The sequence below is a fragment of the Antechinus flavipes genome, chromosome 2 (assembly GCF_016432865.1).
Source record: "Antechinus flavipes isolate AdamAnt ecotype Samford, QLD, Australia chromosome 2, AdamAnt_v2, whole genome shotgun sequence".
Lineage (NCBI taxonomy): Eukaryota > Metazoa > Chordata > Mammalia > Dasyuromorphia > Dasyuridae > Antechinus > Antechinus flavipes.
In genome coordinates, this window is record NC_067399.1 from 132,792,559 (window position 1) to 132,818,459 (window position 25,901).

The window sequence follows — 25,901 nt, forward strand, 5'->3', positions numbered from 1 at the left end:
ACCATATGAAAAATATTCCAAATTATTAATAATTAGAGAAATGCAGATCAAAAGAACTATGAGTTTTAACTCACATCCTGCAAATTTGTAAAAATGAAAACAAATTTTAACAGTAAATATTGGAGAGGTTATAGTTATGTTAGGCACACTATCTTATATTGTTGTTGAAGCTGCAAAATTATTTTGCAAAGCAATTTGGAATTATGCAAATAAAGTGATCAAAACATCCATACCCTTTGAACTAATAATTTCATTATTAGGCTTTTATCCCAGGGACACTACTGATAAAAAAAGGAGTTGCAATATTTCAAAATACTTATAGCAGCACTTTTTGTGAGAACTAAGAATAGGATACAAATTACATACCCATGCTTTGGCAAATGGCTAAACAAATTGAGATACATGATTATAATAGAACTACAATTCTGTAAAAAATGTTATGTGTATGGAATTCAGAGAAGCATAGAAAGATACATATGAACTGATGCTGAATGAAGTAAACAGAGTCAAGAAAACAATATAAACAGGGACTACAAAAATGTAATTGGAAACAACATCCCTCACCCAAAAGCAAATGTAACAAAATTTACAAAGAACAAGTGGAATGAAGAAATGTGAGAGGATATCCCCAACTTATACCATTGTGTAACTGGAAGATACACAAATGCTACATATTGTACATGTTTTAGTTCTTTCTCAAAGTAATAATCAATTGTGCTGACTTTTTTTCCTCTCTTAAAAATATCCCACCATTTGTCATATGGGAGGGCTCTTAGGGGAGGATAGGAGAAGAATAAATGAGATATAATGATGATATAAGAAATAAAAAATATTAACTTTTTAAAAGATAAAGGTAATTTAGCCAACAACTTCTTAAATGGTTGTGGAGAATTTTCAGTAGTAACTACTATATCCTTCAGGTGATGATTCCCTTCCCCCCAAATAAAGAAAAAAAAAGAAAATGCCCAATTTTGGAAAATAGATTGTTTTGTGCAAGGTACAGCAAGAAGGTGACTGCCACTGAATTACAGACCATTGGAACTGGCCTGAATTACTTCATTGTTCTTATAAAACAAAAGTATTTCATAACATTCATATACCATAACTTAGCCATTCTTTAACAGTAAGTTTTCAGATCTTTGCCACTACAAAAAGGGCTGCCACAAACATGTTTGCACCTGTGGGTTCTTTCCCGTTTTTATGATTTCTTTGGGATACAGACCCTGTAGAGATACTGCTGGATCGAAGGGTATGCACAATTTGATTGTCTTTGGGCAAACTGCTCTCCAGAACAGTTAGGTTAGTTCACAATTCTACCAACAATGTATTAATGTCCCAGTTTCCCCACATCTCCTCCAACATTCATTATCTTTTCCTGTCACCTTAGCCATAATCAGAAACTTTTAACAGGGAGATTAAACATCAGATTGTTGCTATAGTTTAAGAGAAAGGTGATGAGGACTTGTACCTGAGTGGTGACAAGGAGAGATGATGATGAGAGGTGTGTATATAATTGTTTGTCTGTTGTCTTCCCCATTAAGCTCAGAGCTCCTAGAAAGCCCAGACTGACATATGTACCTGACACATAATAGGCTTTTTTTTTTTTTACTAAGAATCTTTATTCTTAATAGTTACATTTGATTATTTTAAAGCATAAGTGACATACAAATAATAAAACAAGAATTTTTACATATACGTAAAAATATTTTCAGGAATACAATCCTCACCATTTGTGAAAAATACAAATTAAAAACAAAACAAACAAAAAAACTCCTCTAAAACCCAATAAAATGTGGACCAGGAAGAGAGAAATACAGACAACAAGCTATTCTCATTTTCTTCTTCCAACACCACTAAAACATCACATGAACCATGGTTTTTAGAATAGCCTATAAAACTCAAAAACTCAGAATTATTTTCACTGGCTTGAAGTAATTCTACTAAAAATTGTACTGGTGAACTACCAAAACTAGTTTCTTCTTTTGCAGTAAGAAATTCTGTTTTGTCCTTTACATGTAATTTGATAGTTTTCTTCTGACTTTTTTTGTTTCTTCCTAATTTAATGTTTACTTTTCTGTGTAACTTCCCAGAAAGTAAGCTCTCTCTACTAACAAAATCCATTTCTTTGGGCTCTTCACCAGGAAAACTATAGAATATTAATCTAACTTGACCTGTAGGTTGTTTTGGTGAATTGCTAATGACTCTAAGATTAGAACTATGTAGGGAACTAGTGCCTTTTTTTCTTCTCGAAAAAGTGTGCTGAGACACATTTTTATTTTGTTTCATTAAAATCAGAAATGTGCATAAATGTCTCTAGGACATATGAACACAATATTTCATTTTTAATTCTTCTAAGTCTTTTTCATTTCTAGTTTCATTATGATCAGAAACTTCAGGAGTATATTCCTGGGTATCAAATTTCAATTCAGAAGTAGCTGTACCAAATCCAACTTAATATCCTTCTCTATTCGATTTATTGTATGATTTTCTGCAATCCAAATGTTCTACAAGTTTGCTTTGAATTGTAAGGACATGGACAAACAAATCCAAGGGCTTTGAACTGAAGGAAACCTTCTGTGAAGAACCTCTGCTTTCTTGATATTGGAAATCCTGTTTTATCATCTGTTTGCTTGGATTTCCCTGAGAGTCATTTGGGGAAACAGTACTGAGGTGGTTTGGCTTCCATAGGAGACAGCAATGATTTTGAGAACCTCTTACCTAAGAGTGTTTTTATTCTAACATTCCTGTTTGGCAATAATTGTAGAGGAATATAATGACATTTCTTTCCTTGGATTTTAGGGAAGATGCATTAATAATCAGAAGGCCCTCTGACCTAAGTCCTCTGGCCTAGGAATGTATTATTTCTTCCCTTAGATTTTAGGCAAGATATATTAGTGATCCTGAAGCCCTCAGACCTAAGGGTGCTCTTGTTCTAACAATCTGTCAATGATTTCAAAGTCTTCTGCTTAAGAATAGTCCTCTAAACATTACTGTCAGATAGATAATCTGTTGGTTAGAAATAAACTAAGTTCCTGAGACAATAGTGAATAAGACCACGCTTCAAACCTACTTGAAAGCCATAAAATTAGCAAAAAAATAACATGAAACTCTGACCAATTTTGCCCTATAAATCTATCCCATGCTCTTAGGTCCCTTGATAATTTCTTTTGGAACTTAGCCCACTGCAATTGGTATTACAATTACAATAAACTTTGCCCCTTCAATTGGATACAGGTTCAAGCCTGCAAATTATTTTGAGACACCTTGCAACACTGATCTATGACAGCACAATTCCAGTTGCTTTTCAGGTTCATTCCTTTTAAAAAATATTTCCAACAATGGAGACAAAAGATACAATACTGCATTTTACTCTTCTGGATTTATTGTTTTTATATGCTACAAAGTCATACATCAACTTGAATGTGATATCATCAACAACTTGATACTGAGTACTTTGTGTAAAGTTTCTGTGTTATTTGCTTAGAAGATGGGTTTGGAATGCCTTGTACTTCTGGGAGCAGCATTCAGAGTAGCCCTTTTTCATCTTGTTCAACTGGAGGTGGGGCTGTGGGATAGAGATCATCTGCTTTACAATTCGTTCTATTCCTTTGTTTAGCTGGTGTTTGATTTTGCAGACTAGAGGTTTTATCCAAATCAGAAGAACTACAGCGCTTAGGAACAGAATATATGTTGGACTTCTGAAGGTAAAATGATCTGTAATGATGGCTTGACTCTTTCACCTTCACAAATGATTTTTTGGGCCTTCAAGCTTTTGTTTTTTGAACACCTAATCATTTTCCCCCTCTCTTAGTCATATGCTTGATTTCTTGATCAGATATAATTCTTTTTTCTTTTGTTCAATATAGTATTTAATATCAATATGAAGAATTTTTACTCCCCAGCATACTATTTGAAGAGACACATTCATGTTCCTTCATAGTTTTTTCAACTAATAAATTTCCTCTGCTAATACATATTGGATCTAGAATCTTACATCACATTTAAGATGAAGTGAGGTATTTCCTCCTGTAGACATTGATTCTGTACTTGGGACAGGAAAAATACACCTCAATGTCTGAGGATACTTTGCTTCATTTTTACTTGAAATTAGGTAACATACCTTTGTTAAAACATTCTTCAACTTTCTTTTCTAATTCCTTGAGATGCTTTTTCAGTTTTTCAGAGATCACAACAGATGGCAAATCAGGATTAAACTTTCCCCCAGAGTAGCTTTATATATTCGACTTTTCTGATTTGTTATCAGATTTCACAGTTTTCAAAGATGGTCTGTTTTCCTCATTTTTTATTTAGATAACCACCAACTGATGGCCTTTGCTGTGGCCTTAGTCCATATGCTAGGGCCCGCTATCCATGCTGCTCTAGCAGGAGACCTGTATCCTAATCGGCTGCCTCCTTTATGGGGCTGGGAAATATTTAATTTAAATAAATGCTATATTGCCAAAACAAACAAAATAAAACAAAAAACCCAAAACACTAATCCCCAACAACAACAAAACACACCCTGGGCAAGAACTAGTCTTCTTTAAAACTACTTTAAAAAAGCCTAATTCTCCATCCCCAACTATTTCATTTTGCAAACAGTTGCATTCAGCATTAACCCTCATTACAGGATCCCAGACTTGGAGGGTTTACTCCATAGTGTACCTTTAGAAAAAGTGGAACAGCTAGAAACACCTCCCCAGTGCACCGCGGGATCATTAACGACTCTAGTGTTTCACTATTTCATGGGCTTTCTGAGTTAGAAGGACTGCCGTGAGGACACCTAGCTGCGAGCCACCACTGCCTTCTAGGACCTGCCGGGATGTTACCAAGGAGACACTACTTACAATCTTTCCCTGTGACCCCGAGCAGCACACTGCCCATTTATACTTAGCCTTGGTCACTTTTGTTAACAATCCCAGAGTCAGTGCTCTGTACCTTCCACGCCCCTTTTCTAACCCAAGTTAACAGTATAGCTAAAACTTCCTCAAAGTCCCTTATCACTAATTAGCTTCCTCAGCTAACCGATCTGAAACCGCCCAGCCCGCTTCTGCAAGTGCCTGGGCTTCGCCTGCGCGCGCAGGTCCCCATGTGCGCAGGCGCCGTGGGGCTGCGCACGGAACTCCCGGCTCGTGCTGGGCGTCGCCCAGCCTTACTCACTTGCGCACGTGCGTATGATCCTGCGAACAGACCCTAGAAAGGGGCCAACGGCTGCATGGTCAGACCTACGGCGTCGCCCCACGGCCACAGCGGCGCCATGTTACTTCTGCTGGTGCTGCTCGGAGTTTTTTATGCTGGGCCAAGTAAGTGTTCCCGTCATCGCCTAAACTTCTCGCAGACTTTCCTTGGGGGCAGCTGGAGGGGGTGAGGGCCGAACCACTCTCTTCGAGCAGGCAGTTTTGCGACCCGAAGAAGAAGGGAACGTTTTACAAATATGATCTCCGTTGATCTGCACCACAGCCCCCTGGGTGAAGGGCGGTGTTATTACACTCATTTTATAGGAAACTGACGCAAAAAAGAGGTCGTCCAGGGTCGCACATGTAATCAGAAACCAACTTTGAGCGCCATTTTATGACCCTTGGTCCAGGAACCTGCTCCATCCAGAGATTTAGCGCAGCCGGGAACTCCAGAGACCCTCTGAGGCCATTTTGCAGAAGAATCAAATGATGCAAATTACAAATGATCCATATTTCATTGAATTGATGCAAATCATGTTATATAAAAGGGGAAAGTGAGGCCCAGAGAGGGTAAAGGTAGTTAGGGTCAGAGTTGGAAGGCAGAGAACCATGTGTGGACCGGGATCACAGTTCCCAGAATCGGAAGGGGTCTTGGAGGAGATCATTTAGGTGCTGACAAGTACCCTGCATATGTGTCTTATGTAAACCTTCTGAGAGAAATCCCATTTCTTCGTCTCTTTTAGGAAAATTACCTTCACTATAAAGCTGAAATCTACCTCCGGTTTGCAGTTTCCACCTGTAATTTTTAGTTCTGAGTTCTGCAGAAGAACATGTGCAGTTCTTTTTCCAAGTGACAGAATTAATAAAAGCTTGATTATAGTTAGGATTCTTCTATCTCTATTCCCACCTTCTATTTTCCAGGCGAGACATTGCTATTTACTCCAGTGATAGGATATTAAGGCATTTTACTGTTTTGGTCTCTGTTCTCTGCATGCACTACAACTTAGTGAACCTACAAAAATATCTGACCACAATCCTAGAGAGTATAATGGGACTGTTTTTCTCCCCCATTCTGGACACTATGCCTCTCTAGTGATTGAATTTAAAAAAAAAAAAAGAATTAAGTATTTGCTATAGGTAAATCAGTATGCTTAGCGTTGCAGATGCAAATTGAAAAATGGAACAAAGAACTTACATGGTATGAGACTATGAGTATATCATATAAAACTGTGAATCATATAGTGGGAAAGCAGGACTAATGATAATATGAAGCAGGAGGAAACAGCATCAGAGAACTGGTTGGTCTGGGGAGGGTAGTTTGGAATGTGTATCTATAAAAGAAGGCAGGGCTAGCACAGAACTTATTGGTTAGACTCTCTAAAGGGAGAGGTTTGTTTCCTCACCGTTTTAGGACCCATAGAATACAAACACAACTAAAACAAAACAATCACTCAAGGAATTTTTATAAGGGGGAGAACAATAACATAAAACAGGGCTAAAATTGGGGAGAGGATGTCTTTGCCATCCAAATTTTTATAAAAACAAGAATAGAAACTTGGAAAAAGATGCAAGCTTCCCTGTATCCGGTTTACCAGGACCCACACTCATTGTACCTAAGTGTGTGGGCATCACATTCTGTTTCATACAACCCAAGTCCCCTGAACCTGTCCTGGTGGACAACAATAGCTTGTTTTTCTGCCCCTGGCCCTTATCTACAAATGGGCTCTATTGTGGCCCATTCCAATATGATGCTATCCTGTGGTTCTTGGAATATAATAGCAAAGTAGATAATAATACGCTTTTAAAAATGTCATTTTCACTGATAAAAACCATTTGTGTTTCTGATGTTGAACCATTTCACAGTACCAAGTTTTCCTTCTTTTCTGGGTCTTTGGTTGCTGTAGTTGTTGAAAGATCTGCTGAAGGTTAGGGCTGAAAAGCACTAATTGCTTTCTTAGATGATGACTGCAAGGGTTGAACTGGAAGCAGGTTTAATGACGCTGAGTACTCATTCCTGAGGCTCTTAAGGCTTCCTGTCAATGAAGGATAGCATTGGTAGTGAGGGAGAAAGTATATTTCTCCACAGAGATTACTCCTTGAATGTTAGCTCTAGGAGACAAGAAGCAGGATAGGTGATTTGGACTGGTATTGCCATTTTGGGGGCTTTTGGAAACTCAGCTACCTCCAGCTGGGTTTGAAGGAAGGTGGTCGTAGTTTGATTTGCCAAGAACATGCCACTTACTTAATGAATCTTCCTTAGGATTCCTCACTGATCCACCCCTAGATCACAACAATCACATTTCTGCATGTGATTTGCATAATTCATAATAAATTTGTACTCCACTAAAACTCCTCTAACTTATATATATATGTGTATATATATTTTCTTAATGAATCTATTATCTAGCCTTATGTCTAACTATAATCTTTGTTTAAACCATTGTTGGTGGTAATGGTGATTGTTTTGAGCTCAATTATGGAATTTATAGTCACAAGTGAAAGCTCTGGATTTCTCTGCTACTTTCTTTACGAGTTGGTTGCCTTCTCCTTTGATTCCTACTCATTTGCATCCAGCTGCCTTTATTTGGAGGAGAAACTGTCTCCTTGAGTTCTTTCTTGATAGTGAACTGTTTCCCTAGTCCACAATTTTAGGAAGAGATTCTGCTATGCTTTCACTTCACTCACTGTTCAGTTCTCCATATTTCTTCTACACAGCCTCCTCTTCCTTTATCAACAGTCTAGCACCCAAAGACATCTTCCCCAATTTTAGCCTTATTTTATGTTACTCCTCTCTTATAATGTAAGTTTTTTGAGTGATTGTTTTGCTTTGGTTTTATTTGTGTCCTGTGAGTTCCAAAATTGTTCAACATGTAAGAAAACCCTTGAGGCAGAACTCCAAGCCAAAAGCATGTTATTAAAGGGTCTGTGGTCCTCCTCTAATGAAGTGGAACTCACAACTTCTTCACTATTTGAGATGTCTCCTTTCTGTGTGGCATTAGTTTTATAGTGCTTGTTATCCAGACAATACAGAAGCCAACTAAAAATACAGAATCTCATTGATTGATTTATCTTATATTTGACTCTTCAGGAGATTCCCATTGACTGGCAAATGATCTGATGAGCAGACCTTGACAGACTCTACAGGACCTTTCAGGAAGTCTGTTAAGCTGAGGAGCAGACAAATGAACTGAGCTGATAAACAGATGTCAAAACATCTATGTGGGCTGATGCACCAGTAGAAATGCAGACTATAAGCTGGCAAATGGGGCAACTTATTGGCCAAATGCTCGTGTCCATCTCCCTATATTGAACAACAGAGAGATGACAAGAAACAGGAGGGCAAAAAAAATGATTAGGGATGGGCGAACTTTCCATGTCATTGAGTCACCTCCATCATATTGGGTTTGTTCATCATAATGGGAAAACAAGAGTGGAGGTTCTCTAGATAGCTTCCTGTGATAAAACATAGAGACCTAATACATATAGATGTTAAATTCACTATCCCCTTAGAATCATATCACACTGATTAATACTGATTGGAATAAAATCGGGGTTTAATTAATCATTTATCCAATACCAGCACTTAGTGCAGCAGCTAGCAAGTAGTAACTGATTAATAAATGTTCTCTATGTGTCTATTCATACATCTGTTCGAATTAAATATCTTCTCTTTTTTTAGATTTAGCTAATAATTTATTTTTGCTGAGGCTATTGAGGTTAAGTGACTTGCCCACAGTCAGATAGTTAGGAAGTAGTGTCTGAGGTTAGATCTGAACTCAAGTCCTCCTGCCATCAGGGCCAATGCTCTATCCGCTGTGCCATCTAACTGCTCTCAGCTAATAATTTAGTTTAATGAGATCTTTATAAATACTAAATGTGTTGGTCAGCATGCTAGTCATACCTTTCAGTTTTCCATCATTGTAGATTTGATAAACATACCTGCTATGTCTTCATTCAAAGTCCCTGATAAAATGTTGAACAGCACAGGGGCAAAGATATTTGCATTGGAACATTCCCCTATCTTCATTCAAGTTGCCAAACTCTAGCATTATCTATCTTTAATTTTGTTTACAAATCATGAAAAACTTTGTCAAATGTTTTGTTGAAATCTAAATATACTATGCTGATTTGAGCTCCTACTGCAGCAAAATAATTCTCCTAAACCTCTCTAATCAATGTGGTGTTCTATTCATCATAAATAATTATTGCATGCATTTTCATCCTTGTTCGAGCCTTTAATGGGATCCTTTCCATCCTCCCCACTTTGGCTTAGGATCCTGACTCATAGTTTATTAAAAAGCTGAGCCTATTCTTTGATACTTCCTTTTTAAAAAATTACATATTTTTCCCCTATTATTTTTTCTTTGCTTCTTTATCTTTTATGAAAAGATGGCTCTTTTCCTTTCCCTCCAGGATCTCATCTCCCATTTTGAGCAGGTGGTTCCTTTTGCTGATATCTAAAATTAGCCTGTACCATCCTTTTCCTTTAAAAAAAAATGCTTCAACTCATCTGACCATCTCCACTAGTTCTTGTTGTATACCTCTATTCTCCTTTTTGAATAAAGTCTTTGAGAAAATTGTGAATACTAGGTATGTCTACCTTATCATTTTAATTACTACTGCCTTCTCCAAATGACCTTTTAATTGCCAAATCTAGTAGTCCTTTCTTAATTCTTGTCCTTATTGGCCTAACATTCTCTCCATACCAATTTTAATGTTACCTAACTTATAGCCATACAGTAACTCTGTTAGGATACTGACATTTAAAAAAAAAACAAAAACAAGCTTTTGTTTCTGAGAAAAGCTTGGGGTTTTGCATCAAAGGAGTTTTGCAAGTTCTATAAGATAATCCAGTCCACGTTCCACTTTTTGTTTGAGGCCATATTCCCCTATAGACAGAGTGCCAAGGCAGGTTATATAAAAAAGAGAATGAGAATTACCTTTTTCAGAAGTGAGATTTAGACATTTTTTAGAAAATTAGGTGAAGAGCTGAGCTACAGAAAATGGAGAGAAATGGTGATTACTTTTACTAATCTTGCAAAAACACCCAAAATACTTTTAAATTCCATTTTGAGGGGGGGAAATCTTGAACTCAGAAAATTAATATGTAGGAAATTAAAAAAATAAAAACCAAACCTACTGTTGTTTCAGTAACAAGCTAATGTGTTTGCTTGTCTTGACAGTTTCAAAAGTCAACTTTTAAAGGAGAGAAGCAGTGCATAGATATGGTAACTTAGCTGGATAACATCAATTGTACAAGTGTAATAGGCATATTAATGCTACCATGGCAACCAGTCCTCATTGCCCTAGCTTAAATTCACTCAGGAGCTCCTGGCAGGCAATTAGCCCCATCTTTCTTTCAGTGCTCCAATACCTTTTCTGTAGTCAAGCCCTTATGGCCCAGTCTAAGTGAATATCAACAGTTACCAATCTAGATATTTTCTTTTCTCTTCATGTAAAGCTATACATGCAACAAGTATATCCCAATTTCGAATATTAGTGTGAAGAAATAGACATTTGCAAGCAGTATTCCATTATAGATGGCATCTTTAGCATCTGAAAAATAAGAGCAAATACAAAGCAAAGATATTAATTAAGCACATCCCATTACCTCATTCCATTTCCCCTCCCTTTTTTTAAGTTAAGAAAAGGGCATGTGCAGAAGATGGAAGTAAGGGCAAATTTTATTATTTCTTAAATAGACCTGTAATTTTACTGGTGTGGGGAGAACAAAGAGCTTGCTTTATTAATCAATCAGCACATTCCTTAAAACTTAGTATTAGATATATAATTCTACCATATTTAACATCTTAGGAAACACAGTGTGGTATAATGTTAAGAGTCCTGGAGTAGGAGTCAGAAAAATCTGGTTCAAATCCTACCTTGCCATCTAGGGGAGGGTGTGGAGGAAGGGAGGGAAAATTGGAACACAAGGTTTTGCAAGGACTAATGTTGAATTGTCTATGCATATATTTTGAAAAACAAAAAGTTTTAATAAAAAAAAAAGAAAAAACCTTAGTGTTAGATCAGGTAGCAGGAAAAAAAGTCAGCATATATATGTGTGTATGTATATATGTATATGTTTATGTGTATTTTAACCATGTATGGCATGGTTCTGTATATCAGGAAGGCTAAAGCTTATGATGAATTAAGTCAGAAGAAAGCTAAGAATAATCAGAAAATGTTTTTAAAAAAGCTTTATTGGGGAAAAAATGAGGGTCAAGGAGGGATAGGATTGCTGCTTTGGGTATATGGACCAGCTTAATGAAAGGAGAGAAGAAACTATTCAACTCTTAATCTGCTTCTGTGTTCATCTTCAAAACATTTTTTTCTATTGGATTGCCTGTTTTGGTTAATATCTCCCTCCTTTCAGTTACTTAGGATGCTAGTCATTTTTGACTTCTCCCTCTCGTCCCTTATCCAGTTATTTATCAAGCCTTATCATCTTTATACCTTGAGTATTTCTTTCCATTCCTACAATGAGCATTCTCACCCAAGTCTTCATCTCTAGATAACTTTTTATTCCTTTGAATACCCTCTTAATTTTTCTTTATTTCAATTTCTCCTTCTCTTGTACTCTTAGGAAACACAGTGTGGTATAATGTTAAGAGTCCTGGAGTAGGAGTCAGAAAAATCTGGTTCAAATCCTACCTTAGACATATACTGGCTATGTGACCCTGGGTGAGTAATTTAACCTGTCTATGTTTCAGCTTCCTCATCTATCAAAAGAGGACAATAATAATATCTGCTTCACATGATTTCTCCGAGGCTAAAAGGATATAATATACACAAAGCAGTTTGCAAACCTAAAAGTATGATAGAATACTACTTTTGTCATGTTTCTGTCTTGCTTAGATAAAATCCCTAAATCTTTTCTACTGTCCACACCAACCATCCCAACAATGTAAATTCCTGCCAAAAGATTAGAATCTCCTCAAAGACAGATGGATCCCCCTTTTCATCTAGGAAATGTTATCCATATAAATCTGTAAATTTTGATTGAATTTTAAATTGAAATGAAATATGCTTGATGAATTACTATAAAAAGAATTAGAAGACAACCAGGACCAATTGAACCATTCATACAATACAATTCCAGTAACTAAAAGAACTGATTTCTTTATTTTTGTCTCTTTTATATCTCCAATATTTAGCCCAATATCTGCCACATAGTAGACACTTAATAAATGTTAATTGATTGGTTCATTGATAAATGTGAGCTGTCCATTTCACTGGGAAGCTAAGATGAAATAGAGGGAAGGGAGAAGGTATTTCTTAGGCACAAAACTAATAAGAGAAGGGAATTCACAAATTAGAACAGACATCTAGTTTTAGTTGGTGTCAAGTAATTTCTGAAGTGAATGCTTCTTAAAAAAAAAAAAAACCTTGGGCTGGAGTGAAAAAATATTAAAGATGTTCAATAAATTATTGTTCAGTTGTTTCAGACTTTTTGTGAGCCTATTTGGTTTTTTTTTGGTAAAGATATTGAAGTGGTTTTACCATTTTCTTCTTCTGCTCATTTTGTGGATGAGGAAACTGAGACAAACAGGGTTAACTCACTCACCCAAGGTTACACAGCCAGTAAGTGAGTTAGATTTGAATCAGAAAGTTGAATCTTTCCGACTCCAGGCCTGACACTCTATTTATTGTACCATCCACCTGCCCCCCCTTTTCAATAAATATAAAATACCTTATCTGAGGGGGAAAGAAAAGAGGAAGGGTCTCGGGAATAGAAGACTTGACTATCCAGTTCAGTGAGGGTATGAGCTATCAACATTTGGTGTCATTTGATAAAACTGGATCAGGTATTAGAAGGGACTAAGTCTAAAAATGTACTCTTGCTATGCTCTCCTTTCCCCTTGGTGAAGTAATTGCAATGTTTCTTTGGTTATCCATGGTGTAGTAGACAAGAGTATTGGACTTGAAATCATGAAGACCTGCATTTGAATGTTGCCCAGGACAGTTATTTTTAGATTGTGAGCTCTTTTAGAGCAGACACTCTTTTTCCTTTTATTCTCATTGCTTAACATTGTCAACCTATAGCAAAGAAAACAACCAAAGTAGCAACAAAGGATCAATGGGATTGCAATTTGGGATACCACTTGGAACCAAAGTATGGGGTATCCAAAAGGGGCAGAAGGTGTGGGGTTTAAATAGTTCAACAGAGAGAAAGTCTCATGGGGGACTTTCAAAGCTATTCAAAGCTTTTTCAGGAGCTGTTTTGCAAAATAGCTGAATATCCATAAAGAAGTTTTTTGGGGCTGTTTGGGAATCTTGGGTAGTGGTGACATCTGATCAAAATAGTGGCTCTGGGACAGTAATGGAGAGTTTCTAGAGAAACCACAAAAATGGATTCCAGTTAGTTCAAATCTGCTCTATGATCAGATTATAAGATACTAAGTAAAATAAATGTTTAGATTCTCCTTAAAAGAGTAGAAATAACATTTACTAACAAGTTTTTACAACAATCCTGTTAAGTAGATAATGCTAATGATTATTACTTAATTTACAGATGAGAAAACTGGAGATGGAAAAATTTTTCTGATGTCACAGGACTAGTCACTCCAATTCCAGTGCTATTTCAGTATACTATATTGAATAGTAAATTAGAGAAAAATAGTAAATTAGAGAAAAATAGCATAAAAAAGAAATAATAACTTGGAGAAATAAGGTAACATTTTTAAAGAGAACTGAATTAATTTTAAAATTAGACTTGCAAATGAAGGATAATGCTGTAATTTGAAAGATGTTAAGATATTAAAACTTTTTTGCTTATTGCAGGTTTTCAACAAAACCCACTTCAGATTACAGTTCCCCGGAAGATTTGGTCAAATGCAACTGAAGACTCAGTGGAACAACATGTAAATGAGAAGTAACTATTTTAAAAAACTGAAAATAATTGAAAATGTTTAATAACGTATTTCTTTCAATTTCAATTTCCTTCAATAGCTATGCCACATGCTACAAAACATTTGTCAGAATCAGTGTGTCTATATTTTTGTGAAAGTGCTAATATTAAGGTTTTTGTTTTTGTTTTTTAATGTGAGGCAATTGAGGTCAAGTAACTTGCCAGGGTCACAGATAATAAGTGTCAAGTCCCTGAGAGCAAATTTGAACTAAATTCCTCCTGACTCCAGGACTGGTGCTGTAGTCACTGTCCCACCTAGGTGCCCTACTAATACTGAATTTTGTTGTGGTAGCTGTAAGCAATGAAATAGATTTTAGATATTAAAATATGAACATTTAGCAAGCTTACATTTATTTCAAAAGACCAAGATATGATTATAGTTTATATAGAAATGTATATACAGTCAACTCAGTTATCTTTGTCGTTTATGTTATTACTTTTTTGTATTACCTAAAAGTTTACATAGTATGACTTTGACTAACACAAGCTGTTGTAGATATCTATTTTGAAAGTTCCAAATTTAGGTGATAGAAATTTCCTATTTAATATAGTATTTAGTAAGAACTATGTTTTTGATTTATTCATTCATTCATATATACATAGTTGTCATATCAGGGTAAATCCAGTAATTTGTTTTCTAGATCTCATCTTTTGGATCTTTCTACTACATTTAAACTATGATTTCATAGTTTTTTTATTGTAAGGGGGTGAGTGGACTGGCCTGGAGCCAGAATCTTAGGATACTGAAATGGATGAGAGAGCAACTGGGATCTAATTGTAGGTTTTAATGTAAGTCCACTTCCCATACTTTAATAGAATAAATGGGAGGTGTGGAAAAGAGATACTGAATGAACTCAGGGTCAGTAAGCATCTGCCTTTTTTTTTTTTTCCTCTCTTAACTTTCTTTTGGATTCTGGAACATCTCGACTACGGAAACAATTGAAGTTGTTTTATCTTTGATGTGTAATTTCTGTTTTGGAGATTTTTGAGAAATAATGGAAATCAGAAAATTTCTAGTTACTCATGTGACCTGGACTTTTTAGGTATGTTGTAAGTTTGGAGTGGACTAGATGGTATCTGAAGGCCTTGCTGATTCTTGACAATTTGTGATATGTCACAAATATATATTTGTGATAAATATCTAGTATTGATAACACCTTCATTTTTAATTTTCAGAAATTTATATTCTATAAATATAAGTATGTATAATTAAATTTATATAAAGTATTTATGAGTATAAATTCAGATTTTTTAGTAAATTTGTCAGGAAAAAGAATAAATTGTACTTTGTAAATTTCTGCTTTACTGTTTATTATCTACCTTCCTGTATACTCTTTGTTACAGGTGGCATATATAATTACAGTAGAAGGAAAACCATATACTTTACAGCTCCAAAAACAGTAAGTAATGATTTTTGTTTCCCATCCTTGGAATCTTGATTGCTCTCAGTTTCTTCAATAACAGAGGCAATATAGTATATTGGAAAGAACACCAATCTCAGAATCAGATTGATTTGAATTCAATACAGTTTTACTGATTCTGTGATCCTGGGGGATGTACCTTCTTAGTACCTTCTGAGATCTATAAAATATAATTTACAGAATGATGATTGATCTGTTCTCATAGAAGAATTACCTCACTGGGAGCTCAACATTGACAAAATTAATGCATAGGGCATATGATACAGAAAAGAACTAGAAAACATGTTTTACTTTTAATATAGTATAATAAACATGGGTAGCACAATCTGAAAGAAAACTCTGACCTGGGAGTCTAAAAGCCTCCATTCTACTTCTGCCTGGCTCTGTGAATCTGGACTGGTCCTTCACCTGTACTGCATGATTATAAACATCATATGTTTACTTTGCCTCCTTAAGAACCCAACCTGAGAAGCAGAATAGCATTAGATAGTCTCTTGATTCAGAAACATCTGGATTCAGAGTTTGTTTCTGATATATTATAGCTATGGCTTTTGGCAAGCAAATTAACCTCTTAATGGCCCATATAATTTTCTGAGACTACAAAGTATAGACAAGGCCTGTAGGTAACTTGCACTTCCAGAATTTTCTGTAAGATGAAAACATGGGTGTAGACCAAAACCTCCCAAAAAGCACTTAAAGCACTGGGGATGTACTTAGGATGGCTTTTGGGAGGGGGAGTGGAGGAGGGAAGGGAAATGTGAAGTTCAAAGTTCATTTTTATTGTTATAAACAGTGCTATTTATGCTCTTTATTTTTTAAGTTAATTTTCTCTTTTATGTTCCATAGAATATTTTTACCCCAGGACTTCATGGTTTATACATATAACAAACAGGGTGTCTTTCATTCTTCTTCTTCTTCAAAAGTTATGGTAAGAATTAATTTTAGTTTTGTGTTTCAAAAAAATTGAAACTAGATGTGTTAATCTATAATCTTGTATGTTAGAAGTTCAGGTTTATGCTTTGTTTAATCTCTGAGAACCTTTCAGTATCTTCCAAAGCCCTACCTAGAGCTCTGTTTTGTCATAGATACACTTCTGGGTACCTGAAAGCAGTGCCAACAAAGCACATTCTCTGAAGATTGTCACAAGGTGGAATTTTTTCTGGAATGAGTTCAAAGACAAGTCTACTTAGTTTAAAGATTATCACTAGAAAGTTGACCATTAGATGATGAATTTTTGAGATCACAGCAACTCAGGAAGACTCACTGCTTAAGAAGTATTGTGATCAGCTTTGCTAAACAGAATGCATAGTGACAAAATTATGAACTTTTGAAACCAATTTTGAAGATAAATCTCCTAAATTGACCACTGTGTGGAGGAAAATTGTGAAGCACTTAGAAGCCACCAGTTTTTTAGAAACATCTGATATTGGTATGTACATTTGTAGTACATAACAAAAGCATTACCTACAATGTCAGTGCTCCAAAAGATCTGTGACACAGTATCTGGAAACTTCCTCCATTGATGCAGATCTCAATCTATACACAAATTTCTTTTCTTTTTTTCTTCTTATTTTCTCTAATTTACATGTAAATTTTAAAAAACATTTATTATTTTTTTATTTTTTAAAACTTTTAAAATTTTTATTTAATAATTACTTTATATTGACAGAATCCATGCCAGGGTAATTTTTTTTACAACATTATCCCTTGCACTCGTAAAAAACATTTATTTATTAAAGTTTTGAGTTCCAATTTCTCTTCCTTCCTCTCTTTCTTTTTGCCTCCTTGAGGAGGCAAACAGTTTGCTTTAGATTATACATGTGAAGTCATGTAAAACATATTTCCATATTAGCTATGTTGCAAAAGAAAACTCAGACCAAAAAAAACCCCTTATGAAAAATAAAGTAAAATTAAATTTAAAAATGATGCTTTGATTTGCATTTAGACTCCATCATTTCTGTGTCTGGAAGTGGATAATATTTTTTTTTTATATCATAAGTCCTTCAGAATTGTCTTGGATCATTGTATTGTTCAGAATAGCTATATCATTCACAATTGATCATTGTACAGTATTGTTATTACTTTGTTTTGCTCTCTTTGCATAAGTTTACATAATCTTCCCAATTTTTTCTGAAGTCATCCATTTCATTTGTTCTAGCATAATAGTATTTCACATCACAATCATGTAACAGCTTGTTCATCCATTCCAAAATTGATAAGTATACCCTCAATTCTTTGCCACCACCAAAAGAGCTGCTATAAATACTTTTGTACATGAGTCATTTTCCTTTTTCTTTGATCTGTTTGGATATCTACACCTTACTAAGTGACATTCATGAGTTGCTGTGGCCAAAATTCTTTGGATAGTCTTAGATAATGAGCCTTTCCATACTTAGATTGCTTCTTGGAAGACAAACATTACTTGTCCAATATCTTGTACTTTTTTTCATGCCTCTTGATGGCATGGGCTCTGCTAGGCTTTGAAAACCTGGGGTCATGAAAGTATGAGACAACAGGATTCTAGTGGCAGATATATATGATCTATTTATGGCCCAATTGGATCACTCTCAGCTCTTTGAAAATTTTGAAATATTTGAAATAACCTAAAACAGAATGACATATTTGACAAACAACTTATTTATGTGTACTATTTTTCAGATGCAGTGCAATTACCATGGATATGTTGCAGGTTTTCCAAATTCACTCGTGACACTCAACACCTGTTCTGGACTCAGGTCATGACATATTCCTTAGAATATGTACTGTACTGGAAAACCTTAGAATACTTTTGTGATAATTGTTAGTAGTTAGAAATCACATGGAAGCTAGAAGAAAATAGAAAGAAAAATAAACAGAGGAAACTGTTCCCCCCGATGCTTCTTTCTTTTTTCTTTTATGTTTTCTTCTATTCCTTTGTTTTCTTTATATTTCTATTCATATTTTCTATCACACTGGTTGGTGAGGGGGAAGGGAATAATAATGTTTGTTATCTTTTTCCATTCTTTTGGAATTGTCATGTCTTTGAATTATCTTAGAAATCACTCCTTGGGTGCTTTTAAACTTTTGACATGGTTTTCAAAAATTTCCTCAGGTATTTTATAAGGTCATCTTTTCTTCTCAATTTCACTTTTAAGCTATTTCTTCTTCATATCAGTCACTTTTTTTGTCCAACTTTCACCAGTGATCAGAATAAATCACTGGCAGGCATTTCACTTCACATCCATATTTTCTTTTCTGTTTAGGTTCATCTATAAAATTTCTTGGGATGCCCTCCAATATTTTAATGTAGAAGCTGCTAAATCTTGTATTATTCTTATTGTGGCTCCACTATACTTGAATTGCTTCTTTCTGAATGATTGCAATGTCTTCTCTTTGATCTGGGAGTTCTGGAATTTTGCTATAACATTACTGGGAGTTTTCATTTTTTCAGGAGCTGATTGGTGGACTCTTAATTTCTATCTACTCTCTGGTTCTAGAATCAGGACAGTTTTCCTTGATAATTCTTGAAAGATGATGTCCAGGCTCTTTTTTTGATCATGGCTTTCAGGTAGACCAATAATTTTTAAATGATTGCCCCTGGATATGTTTTCAGGCCAGTTGTTTTTCCAGTGAGATATTCACATTTTCATTCTTTGGTTTTGTTTCTATTTTTTTTGACTTCTCATAAATCATTTTGCTCAATTCTAATTTTTAAAGAATTATATCCTCAGTGAGTTTTTGTACCTTCTTTCCCATTTGGCCAATTTTGCTTTTTAAGGCAGTCTTCTCATTAGCTTCTTGCATTTCCTTTTGCATCACTCTCATTTCTCTTCCTAATTTTCCTCCTATCTTTTTTACTTGATTTTCATAATCTCTTTTGAGCTTTTCCATAGCTTGAGGCCAATTCTTATTTTTCTTGGGGGCTTTGGATTCAGGAGCTTTGACTTTGTAATCTTCTAAGTGTATATTTTCATCTTCCTTGTCACTATAGTAACTGTCTTATAGTCAGAATCTTTTTCTGTTGTTTGCTCATTTTCCCAGTCTAGTACTTGCCTTTTAACTCTTTGGTAAAGGTTGTCTCCATTTCCAGGGGGGAAGGTGCAATGTCCCAAGCTTTAAGGACTTTTTGTGTATCTGTTTTCAGAGATCTTTTTAGGGACTCATACTGTGAGCCAGCACTGCAACAAAGATCCAAGTAGGGCAAAGTAGCAGAGTCCTGTCTTAGTGCCAGCAAAGAGGCTTTTGCTCCTTTACCTGTGGGCTGAGATCTCCAAAAGCAGCTACTATATCTGTTGCAGCAGTTGCTGTTGCTACTTTGGTAGCTCCCAAAGCCTACTCCTGGTTTGCTGGTGCTCCCCTCAAATCCTAATGTGATATGCCTTTCCTTAAATTAACTCAGAGTACAATATCTTAAGCTAACCATTGGCTGTTGCTCAAAGCCCCACAAATACCTTGCAGCCTGAATGGATCAGTAGCAGTTATCAATACCACTATGATCTCATGTTCAGCATTTTCCTTTGGCTCCTATGTTCATCTAGTGTAGGAGATGAAATAAAATATTAAAGATTAAAACATGAAATTTATTATTTATATCTGTCTCAGAACTCCCATCTCTTGGGGGTTTTCTACTCTTTATGTTTATTTCCCAAGACACTCATAGATTCACATAGGATATGTAGCGATCACATAATTTTTAATAACAAAGAATAAAATGGAGAATGAACACATGAACTCTTTTTGCTGGTCTAATAAGTTCTCAGATCTCTGTATGGAGAAGAAAGCTTCCAGTCACAAACTCTAAAGACCTATGAAAAGGAATGAAAATATGAGGGATATTCGGTCTCCTTCCCTTCTGACTCATGGATTAAAGGGAAAACAGGACAAATTTCATGTCCTTAGCTTCCCAATATCCAATTAGATGAAAATTCATCGTAGGTATTAGAGTTCACTTGATACTTTCAGATGCTGATTTTTGATGTGACTCTTGCTATTTAGAATGATTTGAAATCTCCTACATCTTGGTTACATTTTTCATGCATCTGTGCTTCTTTCAATCTCTTTGATATTGCCAAAAGCAAAAGGAGAGAAAGGAAGAGGGGAAGAGAAGGAAGAGGAGAGGAGAGCAGAGAAGTGTGGTGATTTTCTTCTTTTTAATATGATAGTTCTCTCTGTAGGAGAAGGTTTCTCGAGGAGATTTTTTGGAGGCAGCCTTAGTATCAGTTCATATCAACAATTACCCCAAATTTAGCCAGCTGGTAAAAATACAAATGTTTCTCTTCCAAGTCTTGTCTCTTTCCTTGGGCCCGGATAGCTAGATTCTTAGAGGCCTATCTTTCTGCTCGGTTCTGAGAGCTCCTGCAGCTTTGTCCTTTGCCTCTGCTCCCTTCAGCCTCCAGCCAGCACAAAGATGAATGTGTCTCTCTTGCCTTCTGAAGTAATTCTCTCCGGGCTCTAGCTCAACTCCGACTTGTGGCTTCTTCTGACTTGACTCTCCCCTCTCCATGTAATTTGACTGAATTCCCCCACTGGGCCTCTGCTTTCTTCTTATATACCAGAGAGAGGGATTATGGGTTTTCTCCCATAGTACTCTCTGGCCCTAAGAGCTTCAAGGGAGGTGTGAATTCACAAAGTTACACAGTTTACTTTGTGAATCTCCCATACTTGTGAATTCCAATGAGTAAAGGTGTAAACACAAGCATTGTATTAATTAGTTCTACTTAGTATCTTGTTTCAGGTTCTGGCCCCAAACATCAACTCTAATGAGTTAGCAGTTTGTAAAGATTCCAACAGGGAAGTAGTCTTAATTCTTTACCTATCATGAAAAGAGTGGGGATCTCAGATAAAAAGAGGCCATTCTTTTCTGTGTCAGGGTCCTAGAATTACTTTGGCATTCACTTTCTTTGTTCTTTGTGCTTCATTTTCTTGAGCTCAAAGGAAAATATAAATTTAAAAGAGATAAAAGGGTAAGGCAAATTCTGGGCAACACATTTTGCCAGATATAGCTCAAAAATAGTTTAACATGTCAATACCTTTTTGATTTCTGTCTCATTCAGTGTCTTAAATATCTTAGGTTTTGTGTTGTCTGCCAATTAGATATGCCTTTAACTAAATATTTGATGACAATATTAAACAACAAAAATAATGTCCAGAACTCTTGATAATTCTACTCCCGGCTGTTTTCTAAGCTGATATTGACACATTAAGATGTTAGAGCACATTATTCAACTAGTTCTGAATCTACCTATTTGCATTATTTTTAATCTTTGTCTCCATCTTGTCCATAAGAATAGTATGAGAATTTTATTAAATACTTTGCTGAAATCTAGTTAAACTATATTTACAATACAGATTTGACTTATCACTGCCAGAAAAGGAAAAAAGATTAATCTAGTAATGATCTTCATGGTGTCCACTAATAATGCTCTGTTGCCATGACAATATTTAAAGCTTTTCTAACTTTCATAAGGGGAAAAAATATTTATCAAATATATTAAGCTGTGTATTAGGCACCATGCTATAAACCCTTTACAGTTTTTATCTTATTTGATCCTTATAATAGCCTAGGAAGTAGGTACAATTTTCTTTCCCATTTTAGTTGAAGTAAATGAAGCAGAAGAGGTTAAGTAACTTGCCCTGGTTCATAAAGTATTAAGTCTGAGACCAGGTTTAAACTTAGGTCTTCCTGATCTCAGGCCCAGTGTTCTAGACATTGTGGTACTTTAAATGCTAGAGTTTGTAATCTATGATTACATATGCTAGAGTTTATATTTTTTTAGAATAGCAGATAATCTTCATGCTGTAACAAGAAATTGGAAAAATATTTCATGGAGGTATATCTAGATTATCTTTAAACATTGTTTGTAAATGGTCTAAAAGCTAAATGATTTTATTATCCTTTTCTGCCAACATCATTGTGGAAACAAAAAAAGGGCCTTTTACATGTATAAAATTTTATGGGTCAAATAAGCCAAAGCATTCGTTAGTACCCAGTCCTCATGTTTAACTAGTCCTTTCTGCTTCAATTGTTTCCTTGGATCATCTGTCACTGGGAACTCAAGGTAGTATACATATTTATTTAGTTTACTTTAATAGAACATGCCAGATCTTGTGCTCTGCTATTAACGACTTTTGAGAACAGAGGATCATTTCCCTACCTTGTTGGAAGACATCTATAAAGTGCTTTTGTTAAGGTACAATCATATTACTCAGAAAATTTCTACACTGGTAAGGAAAGGATCTCTTCCCAATAAGCTATACCTGTAGTTAACCATTACTACTATAGCTATAGAAGCAGCAGGTTGGGGAATGTTTTCTACAGGTAAAATAGGAATAGTGTCTGGGAATGGGAACAAAAACAAGAAAATAATTAGTATTTGTGGTATTAAAAATAAAAGTATGCACTTTAAAGTACTTAAATTTGATTATAATTTGTCATTAGGTCATTTTCTGCTTTTGTTATTTGGATATTCAGGGGATTGCTCCAGTTTGAAAATATCAGTTATGGAATTGAACCCTTGGAGTCTACTGCAGGATTTGAACATCTTATTTACCAAATAAAAAATGAAAATATCAATGTTCCTCTCTTGGAAGAAAATGATACAGATATCTGGTATAAAAACTTGCCTTATAAATCTCATATAGATTTAGAAGTAAGTATTAACAAACTTTAACCTTCACTATGAAAATTGTTTTACTGTTATACTTTAAAATGATAATTTAGAGTCTTAAGTTTTAAAAATCATCAGAGAAACTGCTGATTCATCTTTGTATATTTACTATACCTTTTAATGAAAGTACTTAGCTACTTCTAAAATGTTTGGAGCATTAATTTATATAACCTTCCATACCATTTGATTGAGGCTAAATATTATTATTAAGAAGCAGAAATTCTATATTTTATAGAGTGATATTTAAAAAGGTTTAAGAGAACTAATTTGGGTAATTTAATCATTGTATTTACTAATGCCAGGATGCCTCTTTATAAAAGTTTGGTCATTTGGCTATCTTTTAGACCAAAGACAATTGTGGTGACAGGATTGGAAGAAAGGTGTTCTTGAAGTGGCAATCAATTCTGATTGGTTAACAGTAGTAGAATGAATATTATAATGAGTGGCTAAGAATAACATCTCATTACTTTTAGACAGAATGACTATCCCAAAACCCAGACCATCCCCAGTGCTGGGCAATCTAGACAAAGACTCTGTGTCCCCCACTGAAGCCTCAATTAGTTGGATGTAGTAACAATATCCTGAATGAGGAGAATTTTATATTTTATATCCCTGTCCTTGAGATACTGGACAAGGAATTAGGATAAAAAAAAAAAAAAAAAAAAAAAAAAAGCTTGGATTTTCCAATGTGAAAGAGAAATAATCATTTCTCTCAAGAAAAAAAAAGTAATTAAAATCTATATGAAATTTGTTCCTAATTATTAGATTTATATAAGCTTCTTAATGTACTTAATAAAAGAGATGATAAACTTGTAGTTTCTTAATCAGAACATTTCTTCAGTATTGTGCTTGCTTCTAGGTACCTTGTTTTATCAAAAGTATGTATAAGGTATGATATTTCCAGAGAGGAGTATGATGTAATATGAAATTCAGGTTTATTTTGCAAGGAGAAGAGCAGATTTAAGGGAGATATGATAGATATCATAAAGCACATAGAGCAGATAGTTGTTTAGGCTTGTTTTGTTTGGTCCTAGGAGGGGATACTCGAGCAGTGGTTGGATATAGCAAAGATCCAACTTCTTAGTCTTATCTTGAAAAATATAACAATTAGCTATATCTAAAAGTGGAATCAAGTTGAGAATGGATCCTCATTTGTAGAAATGTTTATTTGTTGTTATTATTTGTTCTTCATTCTCACAGAGGACCATGACTTCAGGGAGGTGATATGTAAGTGAATTGGGTTTCAGCGAGGGAGGGCTGTGTGAAGTCACCAGGCCCACTTTTTCCTGTGGAGCCATTTGAGTCCAGTGGCATGGTAAAGATCAGAATGACTGGAGATGGTCCTTAGTATTTGTTTGGGTGTGAAGTGCAATAGGTGAACTGAAAGAACCCTTGGAATTCTTAAGATTCTATAACTTTGCATTTCAGGTAAAAGTCTTTTTGGAGGGAACTGAATTACATCAATTTTTTGCAATATAAACCTTATGTCCTTGCTAGTCATGGAAAGAAAGATCTTATCAAATGGTATCTGGTTTATAAGGGTCATATGGTTATTTAGAGCTTGGTAGCATTAGGCCTTAGTAATACTCTCTACAGGTCAAATAGTTTTCCTTTCAATCTTGGCAAAAGGATACCAAGGCAATCCTGTTAATCAATTATCTAAAATGTGTCTTCTATTGGTTATAATGTGTCTTCTATTGATAAAATTATATATATATGTGTGTGTATGTACATATATAAAATTGATTATAATGACTTCTTTTTTGTTGTTTTTAAAAAATGACTCAATGTCATCTGCTACAAATGTAGTAAGATGATATAATATAGTATCTTAAATCTTTTCATAATCTTGAGATATGGCTATAAATTTGCCATGGAGATGGTGGCAAAATCTTAGGGAAAGAAGTCAAGTAGAAAGTTAATATAATGCTATTGTGAGAACACTACAGTACCAAGAAAAGCAAAACTCCATCTTTTATTTTTCTAGTAAAATCTGAAGTGAATTGCATTTCTCTGTGTTTTCATCAGCCACAATGGCAATTCTTAGAATTTTTAATAGCCAAAAACAGATTTTGAAATAGTAGCTTCTGATTTACATCTAAATATAAGACAGAAACTTGGTCATATATTTAGTGATGATCCCATTTTTTAATCTTTGGAATTATGTAATCTTTTGAAGTTATTACTAACCTCAGAAAGTAAACATTTTAAAATTCCTCAGTATTCACATTTTATGTATTTTAGGAAAAAATAATGGTTTCACACTTATTACCTCGATATCTGGAAATGCATGTTATTGTGGATAAAGCTTTGGTAGGTAAACATATTTGATTTTAGTGTAATTTCAAAGGTGTGTTAAACGTTGCCTCTTCTTTGTATTATAGATGTATTTTGATTTTTGTATCAGATTTATTTCCTGAAAGTTATGTATACATCAAATTTTTGTTAGCCAAATTAAATTCCAAATCAGAGATCTCGAGCATTTTGTGAGGAAGAGCTAGTTTGATTTTCTAGATTTCTGAGATTAATGAAATGGGGTTTATCTGCAGATAGAAAAGACCTTGAGTGCTTAGGGGAAGGGATAATTTAGTTGATCATTTATAAAATGCTTACTGTGTATTGGTACAGTTTTAAGGATTAAAGACAAAAAAGAAAAGCAAAAAGCAGCACCTGCCATCAGAGAGCTCAGTTCAATAGGGGAGACAACATGTAAACAATTATGTACAAACAAGATATAGAAGATAAATTG

At 34.9% G+C, this 25,901-nt stretch overlaps 1 protein-coding gene and 1 pseudogene across 1 annotated transcript in view; one reads left to right on the plus strand and one right to left on the minus strand.

Moving 5' to 3' along the window:
* Positions 1–1,746: 1,746 nt before the first annotated feature.
* LOC127546485 (protein DBF4 homolog A-like) lies at positions 1,747–4,301 on the minus strand (annotated as a pseudogene).
* Positions 4,302–5,180: 879 nt separating this feature from the next.
* LOC127548250 (disintegrin and metalloproteinase domain-containing protein 18-like) overlaps positions 5,181–25,901 on the plus strand; it is a 95,286-nt gene continuing 74,565 nt past the window's right edge. Inside the window, exons 1-7 of the mRNA XM_051975560.1 lie at positions 5,181–5,303; positions 13,959–14,038; positions 15,430–15,485; positions 16,353–16,434; positions 18,165–18,241; positions 22,957–23,134; positions 25,397–25,465. Of these exons, the coding sequence (XP_051831520.1) occupies positions 5,216–5,303; positions 13,959–14,038; positions 15,430–15,485; positions 16,353–16,434; positions 18,165–18,241; positions 22,957–23,134; positions 25,397–25,465 (630 nt within the window). The 5' untranslated portion in view covers positions 5,181–5,215. The remainder of the gene's footprint in view (positions 5,304–13,958; positions 14,039–15,429; positions 15,486–16,352; positions 16,435–18,164; positions 18,242–22,956; positions 23,135–25,396; positions 25,466–25,901) is intronic.